Below are 12,297 nucleotides of genomic sequence, written 5' to 3'. Positions count from 1 at the left end.
CAATAAGTTATATCTACAATCAAATTACACTTCATACCTTACTTGCATAAATCTGCAAAACACAAATGTATTAATTTATTTATCACATTCTAGTAAAAGGTGGGAATGCTTTAACTATCCCTTTCTTTAAAACTGTGAACTACAGATGAATTGCCATGAAATTATATTAAATAGAAATCCCCTGATGATGAACAATTCACATTAGGTCTCTAGCTAGCCTAAGTTGTGGGTTCCTGTCATGTAAGGGCCATGGTGATTATTTTAGGGGCATGAATGCCCATAGGCATTTCCCATCCAAACCTGGGCTACACTGAAGCCTTATTGATTCTGACCTGAGGAATAGCTACTGTGGTGTAGGTCTTCCTCAGGTAAGGTCATTGAGAGGGCAGACACTCTTGGGGCTGGGAACAAGTGATACAGTGGTGGACGGTAGCGCCGACCTCTTGGTGTACGTCTGCGCTGTCTGGCTGTCCATGTTGTTGAGAGGGATTCCCATCTGGCCATCCCCACTCTGGCCTTCGTTGGAGTTGACAGCAGAGAGACATGCCTTGGAGGCCATGGCCAGGCTGGACTTTAAGACCAGACTGCGCAAGGCCTTGCGGTACTCTCTGCGGACCAGACAGTAGATAACAGGGTTGAAGCAGCTGCTGGAGAAGGCCAAGCAGTTGGCCAGGGGGAAAAGGTAGGTCTGGACAAAGTAAAAGGAGGGAGTGATGTCGGCGATGTCCATCTGGATCAGGAAGCTCCAGAGAGTGAGAATGTTGTACGGGAACCAACAGGTGCAGAAGGAGAGAACGACGACTGCCACCGACTTGGACACGCGAGCCTGGCGCCGGGGGTTGATCCCGTTCAGCTTGTGCCGACAAAGGAAGCGCAGCAGGAGCAGGTGGGAGAGGATGATGATGGCGTAGGGCAGCAGGAAGCCCAGCAGCATCTTCAGAAGCTGGTTGAAGCCCAGCCAGGACGTGCCGTCGGGGAAGCGGAGAAGGCACGCCGTGTCGTTGTCCATGCCCACGCTCCGGAGGTCGGCGAAGATCGCCCTCGGCATGGCTGCCACGAGGGCCCCTATCCAGATGAGCGCTGTGGACACCCAGGAATCACAAAGTCTGCGAGCTAGTGGTGCGGTGGGCTTGAGCGCAGTCGCCACTGAGCAGTAGCGGGTCAAGCTCATGGCTGTCAGGAAGAAGCAGCTGGCGTAGTAGTTGAGGCCTGTTAGGAGGGAAACAGCCTTGCACATGACCCAGCCGAAGGGCCAGCTGTAATCCAGAGCAATGTCCACCGCCCAGAATGGCAGTGCCAGGGAAAACAGTAGGTCAGCCAGGGACAGGTTGAACACAAAGAAGTTAATGGCAGTCTTGGCGATGGTGCGGGTGGACCAGAGAAGATACAGGACCAGAATGTTCCCCAGCATACCGGCGACCGCCACAGCACAGTAGACAGTAGAGATGACGGTACGCAGCCAGGGAGAGCCGTCGCCAGGAAAGTCCAGATCATATACCACACTGTTGTTGTGGTAGGTCAGGTGGGAATGGTTGCAGGATGGGTCCTCACTGCATCTGTGCAGGATCTGGTTGAACAGCTCCAGTTTCTGGAAGTCAGCCTCTGACATTTCAGCTGTGCTCGAGAGAAGGTCCACCCAAAATAACAATTGCCTCTACTGAAGAGTAGCTGGTTACAGTCAATTGAAGTTTGAGGTCCTCCTTTTTTGCATTCACCTAAAGTCCAATTATGTATGCAACAACAAGGGACACTCCTGGTTGGTTCTCTGAGAGGTTTGACATTATCTATGTCTTCAGTCACTGGTTGTTCTCCATTCTCTGCCAGGAAAGAAGATATGCAAATTAGTGCCCCGTCAAAATATTTATATCCTCACACAAATCACCACAATCCATAATTTGTGAAGCCGTTTTTGGATATATACATTTATGATTGGTTCTTGAAGAATATAACTTATAGATGCCTCATGAGCTTAATAAAACATGAGTTTAATAACCGAGAATGCTATACAGTTTTACTGTTTCACTCCAATGTTTACAAACAACAGGAACTTAACAAACACAGTAGCCTTAAAACACAGTAGCCTTAAATTAAAATATGTTTAAAACTGATTTCGTTCTTAATTTTTCATCTCTCCAGAAGGACCATCTACTGTAATGTATATCTATACATTTGATCAGATTAATCGTTGTCATTTTGAGTGCGTAAAACCTGGAAAGACCATTTGGCAAGCTGTGCGTGTGCTATTTCAAGATGGGAATAAAGAGTTTTTGGATAGTTTTGTTTTAAACGTGTGCAGACATACGCTTTATGACACATTTCCACCAATTAACTATGCAACTCACAGAAAGTATTGAGTTAGCAAATGAAACAAGCAAGCATATCAAACTCCAAACTGTAGTCTCTTTAATAAAACAATCATAACCTTTCAAATCAAACAAACAGTCAAATGATATCGCTATGATTTAAATCATGGTAAACAGAACAGTCCAATGAAATGCACACCGCTCATTTCAGTGTTCGTCACAAGGATACCACTGTGTCACCGTATTTAACACAGATTCGACGAAGCAAGAGCAATGGCAGTGTATTCTGTAATCTACAGTATGCCAAAAGTACAATGTTTACATTATCAATTATTTTCAAGTAGCACCACATATTACACAAATACATAATATATCAACGACATTTGACTAATTAAATGATATTGAAAAATATTAAAATTAAATTATATAGGCTATAATTTGCATAACAAACATGTCTTATTTCTATACAGTTTGTACATCAACGACCATCACAAGAGAAACTCTGACACGTGAAAAGGATTAGGCTACTGTAGAATACTGTTTTCTGCTCCCACCCGTGTAGGACTACCGTATATTGCAAGGACTACTGTTTAGGACTACTTGAACTTGAACTGAACTTTATTGCAAAGACAAGACTTCGACCCTAGCTGAGTCATCGTCGGTATTCTCTTAAAAATATATAATCTTCAAACACTATTGTTAAACAGTAGCCTATACTGTAAATGAGAAGAACATAGCTCATGTTATTTCCAAACGGCAATAAACCTCAGACAAGAAATCATTACACAAAACAATAAAAGTTTAGGCGAAAATAAAGTGCGAAAAGATGATCCCTTACCTGACGAACGGTTCAGCTATACGCAGTGATAATGTAAAAGTTATAAGCCTATAGGCTATAATATAAACAGTGCTGCGTAACATGGGAAAATCTGCTTCAGCCAATGGATATGGAAAAGTGAGCATCTTCCAGACATGACTGCACATTTATATCCCACCTACCTGTCCCTCCCCGAAGCAATAGATGGAGGGCACAACCTTTCCCGTTTCCTCTGGAACAACTTGATCCTACTCTTCAAGCCTATACGTTTTGTGTGAATGTATGTAACTTGAGAGGTTGGGCTGCGTTCGGGTAGCCTATGTCCATCATCTTGAGTGTTATGCCACTCGAAAAATTGTCAACGTGTGGACCGAAAAGTATTAGCATTATTTGACCAAAAAAGCTGTCAATGTCAGACAATATCATCTGTTGCCCTTATCTTTTAACTGTTGCGGAGTTCCCAAGGCTTGTTGACATACAAGTCGACTGAGTGACAGGAAATATATATATATATATACAGTAGGCCTATATTATATATATATATATATATATATATATCCTATATATGCTTAGATTCTAGATGTTTTTATTGATTCTGCCCCTGTTTACATTCAGTTTACATTCGCTGTTGTGCAGGTTTTTTTATAGGCTGTAATGTATTCCAGCCTAGTCCACTATCCCATTCTGCTTGCATATACCCTATGTTTGTGTATGGTATGATGCAGCAATGATGACAGACACGTGTATCAAGTTCAGCCATGTAATATCAAAGTGCAGGGAACAAGCACCTACACACGGGTCATGCAGAAACAACCAAACAAGTCGATAGCCGATGGCATCGATCTAAGTAGACCCGTAACATCCTCCTTTTCCAAGTGAACACAAACACCTTAGAACTTAGTGCAAAAATAACAAAAGTAATCTAGTGCAAAAATAACAAAAGTTTGTTCTTATATAAAATGTAACAACAGTCTCTGTTAACTTCTGTATTCTCTGTGTCTTTCCTTTTTCATTTTTTTTCCATTTTTATTTTATGGCAACAGCCCTATATAGTTTAGGTTACAAATTGAGTCTCACAGGTGGCTTAGACAGCCGTCCAGCCCTAGTGTATGCGCGTCCCTCAAATGGTGCTGTGCCAATTGGACTAGGTGAGGTCCTAGGTGTGAACCTGACCGGGCTCGGCTCGGCCACAGTTGGGGGAGCCTCTGCAGCAGTACTCTCTGGCACAGGGTCATTCTCTTCGTAGGTCGGAGTAGCAGTCGGCTCGGCTACTCTGAGGTCCACCCTGTTGCGTCGATAGAGGGAGCCGTCGACATCCACCAGGTACGATCTCGGTGCAACCCTGCGGAGGCAGGTCCCAGCCCTCCAGATGCCAGTGTTGTCAGTAGGCAGGGGCTTCATTCGGACGGTTTCCCCGACTGCCAGCTCCGGCAGGTCCCGGGCGGACCGGTCATAGAAAGACTTGGCAAGCTGCTTCCTGTGGCGCAGCTTTTCAGTGACTCCTACCACAACGACTGGTTCCAGCAGCTTGTTTGTCACTGGAATAGAGGTCTTCAGCCGACGAGACATGAGACGTTGTGCCGGGCTGCTGTTCATGCTTTCGGTGGGAGTATTTCTCCAGTGTAGTATGGCCTTCCAGGGGTCGTCACTGTCACGCATAGCCTTGCGCAGCAGATTCTTTGCAATCTTGACGGCCGACTCTGCCTTGCCGTTTGCTTTCGGGTGCCTTGGAGAGGAGGTCACATGCTCAAACTCCCATTCAGAGGCAAAACGTGAGAACTGAGAGGTAAATTGTGGGCCATTGTCTGTGATGACCCTCTCTGGCTGGCCATGCCGAGCGAACTGTGCCTTACATCGCTTGATGACTGTCTCTGCAGATAAGTCAGGGAGGAGCTCAACTTCCCAAAAGTCAGAATAGTGGTCGACTATAATAAGATAGTCCTTCTGCCTATGACTGAACAGGTCCATGCTCAGAATTTGCCACGGCCTGGTGGGCAGTTCATGTGAGAGCATGGTCTCCTTTTGCTGTTTGTGAGCATACTCATTGCAGGTTGAGCAGGTGCCCACAAAATCCTTTATCTCTGCCTGCATGTTCGGCCAGTACAATGTCTCTCGAGCATGTCGGTAGCATGCGTCTCCTCCTGTGTGACTTGAATGAATGCGCGTAAGCATCTCTGGGCGTAGTGATTTTGGGATGATGACTTTCTGCCCCCGGAATAGAACACCGTTCTGTACACTGACTTCATCTCTGTAAGGCCAGTATTCTCTGGTAATGAGAGGTGCTTCTTCTCTCCCATCTGGCCAGCCTATGAGAACTGTGGACTTAAGTGCCTGCAGGCATTCATCTCGGTCAGTGTGCAGCCTGATTTGTTCGAGACGCTGGTCACTTACATTCAAGTAGTCTGCCTGGTTCACATGCTGTATCTCCTCTTGCTCTTGTTGCAGGGAGCAGATAGCGTGCCGCTGGTAGGTTGTTCCTCTGCCGGTGCATCCTGCTGTAGCTCTGCTGAGCGTGTCGCTGATGAACATTTCAGGCCCTGGTTTGTAGATGACCGTCAGACTGTAGTTCTGTAAGGTCATGAGCATGCTCTGAAGCCTCTTGGGAGCGTTGAGGAGAGGTTTGCTGAAAATGGAGATTAGGGGCTTATGGTCTGTCTCCGCTGTGATCAGGTCGCGGCCATATAGATAGTAGTGAAACCTCTGACAGGCGAAGACGATGCTGAGACACTCTTTCTCAATCTGTGCGTAGTTCTTTTCTGTGGGGGTAAGAGCTCTCGAAGCGAACGCGATGGGCTGTCCTTCCTGCATGAGGCAGCATCCGAGACCATTCTGGCTGGCGTCGCTCTGGACTGTGATTGGCTTGGTCACATCATAGTAGCGCAGGACAGGCATGGTTGTAGCTAGAGACTTGAGTTCTTGAACTGCCGCCTCGTGTTTGGGTAGCCAATGCCAGGGGGTTTCCTTGTCCAGCAAGCGTCGCAACGGCTCACAGACACTTGATAAGTGTGGCATGAATTTGGCCAAGTAGTTGGCAAAGCCAATCAGACGCTGCACCCCTTTTGCGTCAGTTGGATTGGGCATTTCGATGATGGCCCTCACCTTCTCTGGGTCAGGCTTCAGCCCTGTGGATGAGAGGATGTGGCCGTGAAACTGGACCTCAGCTACTTTGAACTGCAGCTTCTTCAACCCTAGCCGCAGCTTGACCTCACGGCAGCGTTCCATCAGTGCCAAAAGCTTGACATCATGGTCACTCTCAGCCTCTTTGTCTGTGTCCCCACAACCCACAACCAGGATGTCGTCCGCAATGGGCTCGATGCCCTTGAGTCCAGCCAGGAGCTCGTGTTGTTTTCGCTGATACACCTCGGGTGCCACAGACACTCCGAATGGTAGCTTAAGCCAGCGTTTCCTCCCCCAGGGGGTCCAGAATGTGGTCATGAGGCTGCTCTCGTAGTCAAGTCTGCATTGTAGAAATGCATCTCGGGCATCCACTAAGGTGAATACTCTTGCCTTCGGTAGTTTGTACAGGACATCATCCAGAGTAGGCATGATGTAATGAGAGCGCTTTAGGGCCTTGTTCAGGAACTTAGGATCTATACATAGTCTGAGCTTGTCTGTTTTTTTTACAATAACCATGTTGCTGATCCAATCAGTTGGGTCTGTGACCGGCGCCATGTGGCCGTCAGCCTCGTACTTGTCCAGCTGGGCTTTGACTGCTGCTTTCATTGCAATGGGAACATTGCGAGGGGCACATTGAACTGTAGGAACCCTGGAATCTAGGTCAAAGTGGACCTCCCCGGGTAGAGATTCCACAGGTGAGTTGAATACATCACTGTATTTGTTAGTCAGCTGCTCCTTGGTTAGGGCTCCAGGCTGTGCATGTTCCACTTTGAGCACGTCCTCAGGGATTGTGAACTGCATGAGACCTAGGCGTTCACAGGTAGAGCCTGACAGGAGAGGATTTTGCCTAGACTTAACTATTTCAAATGAGAGCTTGTATGTTTGACCTCTTACTCTACATTCTGTCTCAAAGATGCCTATGGAGCTCAGTGTTTCCCCGGAGTACAGCTTTAGTCTAGCCTCACTTGGGCAGAGTGGTGCGTTGGGTGCCAGCCTTTTCTTGTCATGAAGGCTCATTACATTGCATGTCGCTCCAGAGTCCAACTGACATTGCTGTGGCTTGTTGTGAAAACGTAATGTTACAAACCATTTCTTCCCTTTGGCTTGCACTGCACCAATTGACTCATGCATGTATATGTCTTCCTCACTGTTTTGTTCTGAGCTCTCAGCTGTATTTTCCATGCAGTGTATCTTTCCCTCAGTGGGTCTTTTGCTTTTTTGACACACTTTAGCAAAGTGATTATTTACTCCACATGATTTGCATTGTTTTCCGAATGCTGGGCAGTGATCTCTGCCCCTTGCATGCGAGTTGCCACAGTATTTACATGCATAGCCTGCGTCTACAGCTCTGGGTGAATTGCTCTGCCTCCATTGGTTTTGCCTGGATTGTTGTTGCCTAGATTGTTGCCTAGCAACGGCGAGCACCGCTTCTACGTGCGGAGGACTCGCTATCTCCATCGCTCTCATACGAATGTCTGTCTGCTCCGTTGCACGGCACATGTCAATTGCTGTGATCAACGTCAGTTGCTTTTCTCTAAGCAATCTGCGCCTTATGCTCTCGTTACCAACACCCAGTACAATTTTGTCACGAATCATCTCATCTCTTAACTGTCCGTACTCACAGGTTGCTGCCCTTTCTCTCAGCCTGGTCACAAAACCGTCTATAGATTCTCCTTCCTCCTGTTTGCAGCTCCCGAAGACGTACCTTTCATATATTGTGTTCTTGGTAGGTTTGAAATACTTCTCCAACGCGGCCAGTATGATCGCAGCATCCCCCTGATCCTCTTCGGAAAGATTTAAGTTGTGACGGTATATATGTCTGCATTCACTTCCCATCACGGTCCTCAGAGTTGCAGCCTGGATTTTCTTGTCCTTTTCAGTTATGCCAGTAACGATGACATAGTCCTCATATTCGGCCCGGAATATGTCCCAATTGACGCTCCAATCGCCCGTGAAGCTCATGGGTGAAGGGGGTGGAAAAGTAATGGCTGCCATGCTAGCTATCGTTGCTCGCTGACTTGTCTCGTCTTCTAAAGTCTCCGAATCACTTGATTCCGATCCAGACATAGGCTACTCTACCTGTACTCACTTCATATTATCTAATATTCCGCTAACGTGAGTTCAGCAGCTTCTGACACCATGTTTGTGTATGGTATGATGCAGCAATGATGACAGACACGTGTATCAAGTTCAGCCATGTAATATCAAAGTGCAGGGAACAAGCACCTACACACGGGTCATGCAGAAACAACCAAACAAGTCGATAGCCGATGGCATCGATCTAAGTAGACCCGTAACACCCTACCAAGGGTCTAGTCACTCTAGTGGGGCCGGTGCGCGGCACTTTGTGATTGATTAAGGGATACTAATGTGAACAATTCCCATTGAAAGTGTTTAAAAGACAGACCATCATTTACAATATAAAAACAATTAAGATTACGTCTACTTCGTCCCAGACATACCCGTCGTGAGAACTTATTTCCCCTACTCCATTAAAACTGGATCAGCAGCCTGGGACAAAATGCTCAATCTTCCGCGCTCTCCTGCAACAAACGCGTTGTGGGATTTGATTGGCACCGGTGGGACACGCACTCCGTGAGCTGATTTCATGCGACACTGAGTCTCTGCTCTTCGGAAGTGAAATATGCACTGTTGAAACCTGATACAGGATACGGGTTAATGCTCGGCAGCAAGCTAACCGCTGATTGTAAATGTTGCCTAAAACTATGTAGGACTGCATGACCTTCACAAAACACCACATGTTCCCGGAAGAAAACTCCCAGTCCAAATGATCCTAATGATTCTTCTCCAAGTTCATCTGAAACGTCGCCGTACTGAGTGAGGGGCGCATGTTCTCATAGGCCTAACGACAACCACGGAGTTGCTGCTGTATCTTCAGATGCTGTGCCCTGGTCGTTATGAGTTATGGTACGTTGGTTATAACTTTTTGTTTTTCATTTCGACCATTGCTTTGGGTATAAGTTATTAGCGGCCAGAGATACAAATCACGTCAAACTCTGCTCGGCCGACGCTGTCAGGCGGGCAGAAGCGGACGGCCCCATCTGCTGGGTCCTCACTGTTATGTGGTCGTGATCATTATTTTGAGTTAATTCAATGAAGTGGAAGGGGGGGTATTGGATTTATGAGTAACCTAGAACTACAAGTGGGAGGGTCCCCCCTGTAATCCGTCTTAAAAATGTCTTGCATACGCCTCTAGGCTATGTGTTGTATCATTGTGATCTGTCAAAACAACATTTATTTGACAATTTTGCACATTCGATACACAGGCGTTATCAAATATAGACAGATACCAAAGGCCTCTTTTTTATTAGGGGCACTCCGCTTAATTAGATTGCATGCAGATTGGTGGCTCTTTATTGTGGACTGAATATTGGAAAGGTCATCAGAAATGAATGAGCTGATTAGATTATGGAAAGCCGGAAGGATGAGACGTCGACTAACAGTGATTGTTGCTTATCTCTGTGCATTTAGCCGTCTCCTCCTGTCGTTAAGTAGTAGAACAAAACAAACATTTTCTCTCCATGTTTACCCGCGGTAATGCAGGCCTACAATGGACTATAGACTTGACCAAAGTCCATCCTCTGTCTCGAATGCTTTGCTCTATAATAATAAAACACTGCCACCGTCTTGTAAAATAAATGACTTATCAGGGTCATTTTTTTAATAGGGTGCCTTTTCCGTCCCCAGTACAAATCATGTTGTATTTTGTCTAAATTTGGACAAATACTACTTCCATTCGTTTTTTCATGTATAGTCAATAGTTATTTATTATGAATACAATGATATTGTCACGACCAGAGGGCGGAACCCAGAAGCAGACAACGGAGAACAGGTAGTGCAACAATAATAGTGATTTATTGTAGGGTAGGGGTGTCAGGGGGAGCAGGCTGGAGGTAGGTAGAACAGGCAGGGGGTCAGGCAGGTAGGCAGGTAGTCAGACAGGCAGGGGGTCAGGCAGGTAGGTAGGTAGTCGGACAGGCAGGGGGTCAGGCAGGCGGAGTGGTCGGCAGACAGGCAGGGGGTCAGGCAGGCGGAGTGGTCGGTAGACAGGCTGGGGGTCAGGCAGGCGGAGTGGTCGGCAGACAGGCAGGGGGTCAGGCAGGCGGAGTGGTCGGCAGACAGGCAGGGGGTCAGGCAGGAGGAATAGTAATAGGCAGGCAGGGGTCAGGCAGGCAGCAGGGTAGTCAGGCAGGCAGGAGGTCGGCAGGCAGGGAATCCTTAACAGGGAACAGGAAGAATAGGGTTAGGCTAGGGTAACGGGTAACGAACTAGAGTAGAGGGAACGAACACTGGAACCAACCATAAATGGCTACGATCTGGTGTTGACTGGAAGCAGGAGCAGAGCTTAAGTAGGAGCCAGTCGCGGTCTTAATCGGTCACACCTGGCACCACTGATAGACGGCAGATGAGCCAGGGGCGGAGCTGTGACAGTATCCCCCCTCCGACGGACGCCTCTGGGCGGACCACCAGGCTTGCCGGGGTGTCGGCGGTGGAAGTCCTGGTCGAGCGTAGGGTCGAGGATCTGTCGCAGAGGGACCCAGCACCTCTCCTCAGGACCATAGCCCTCCCAGTCCACCAGGTACTGGAAACCTCGACCACGGCGACGAGAATCCAAGAGGCGGTGGACGGTGTAGGCAGGGAGGTCATCAATCATCCTGGGGGGGGTGGGTCGGGAACAGGAGGAGACAGGGGACTGGAGGACACAGGTTTGAGGAGGGAAACATGGAAGGAGGGATGGACACGGAGGGTACGGGGAAGCTTGAGGCGCATGACCATGGGGTTGATCACCCGCTCAATGGTGAAGGGACCAATGAATCTCTGGGACAATTTCCTAGATTCAGTCCTTAGTGGTAGATCCTTAGTGGAGAGCCATACCTTGTCCCTGGGGGAATAATTGGGAGCAGGGATACGCCGACGGTTGGCCTGTCGTTGATTACGCTCCGAAGCCCGAAGAAGGGTGGCACGGGCTCGATGCCAGGTCCTATGGCAGCGGCGGAGGTGAGCCTGGACGGACGGGACCAGGATCTCCTTCTCCTGGGAAGGGAACAGGGGAGGCTGATAGCCGTAAAGGCACTGAAATGGTGACATACCTGTGGCCGAGGTAGTCAGGGTGTTGTGGGCGTACTCCACCCACGGTAATTGGGACGCCCAGGTAGTAGGGTTGGCTGACACCAAGCAGCGCAGGGTGGACTCCAGCTTCTGGTTGGCCCTCTCCGCCTGGCCGTTGGTCTGGGGGTGGAACCCAGAAGTCAGGCTGATGGACGCCCCGAGGCCGGAGCAGAAAGCCTTCCAGACCGCCGAGGTGAACTGTGGTCCCCGATCAGACACCACGTCAGTGGGTAGGCCGTGGGGCCGGAACACCTCCCTCACCAACAGATCCGCCATCTCCCTGGCGGAAGGAAGCTTGGGCAGGGGCAGAAAGTGGGCAAATTTGCTAAAACGGTCGACAACAGTCAAAATAACAGTCATACCGTCAGACATTGGCAGGCCAGAAACGAAATCCAGGGCCACATGGGACCAGGGGGCGACGGGGAATGGGCAGAGGGCGCAGTAGGCCCGAACTGGGCCGGTTAGATGATTTGTTCCGGGCACACACGGAACAGGCCAGCACAAAGGACTTGGTGTCCTCAGGCATGGTTGGCCATCAAAAGCGCCGGCGGAGGAACGCCAGGGTCCTAGTCACCCCAGGGTGGCAGGTGAGGGTGGAGGCGTGAGCCCATAGTAGCACCCGGGATCTCACCGTGTCAGGGACGAATAGGCGACCAGGAGGACCGTTTCCAGGGTCGGGCTGAGCCCGCTGAGCGGTCCTGACCGCCTCCTCAATTTCCCAGGTGACGGCCGCGACCACGCAGGTGGCCGGCATGATGGTGTCCGGCAAGGCGCTGGTCTCACTCTCCTTGTCATAAAGGCGGGACAGGGCATCGGGCTTCACGTTCCTGGATCCCGGCCTAAAAGTGAGAGAAAAATTAAAACGGCCAAAAAACAGCGCCCATCTGGCCTGGCGGGAATTGAGCCGTTTAGCCGTACGGATGTACTCCA

At 48.8% G+C, this 12,297-nt stretch overlaps 1 protein-coding gene across 1 annotated transcript; it reads right to left on the bottom strand.

Moving 5' to 3' along the window:
- Window positions 1-364: 364 nt before the first annotated feature.
- Window positions 365-1,609, bottom strand: LOC308158036 (relaxin-3 receptor 1-like; the record flags this gene model as incomplete). Its single annotated transcript, XM_080531627.1, has 1 exon — window positions 365-1,609. The coding sequence occupies one exon, from the start codon at window positions 1,607-1,609 to the stop codon at window positions 365-367; it is 1,245 nt and encodes a 414-aa protein (XP_080387753.1).
- Between the last annotated feature and the right edge of the window lie 10,688 nt (window positions 1,610-12,297).

This window comes from Nansenia antarctica (genome assembly GCF_963989245.1).
Source record: "Nansenia antarctica genome assembly, chromosome: 5".
Lineage (NCBI taxonomy): Eukaryota > Metazoa > Chordata > Actinopteri > Argentiniformes > Microstomatidae > Nansenia > Nansenia antarctica.
Note: the sequence above shows the minus strand (reverse complement) of the source record. Positions and strands in the feature narration are given on the sequence as shown.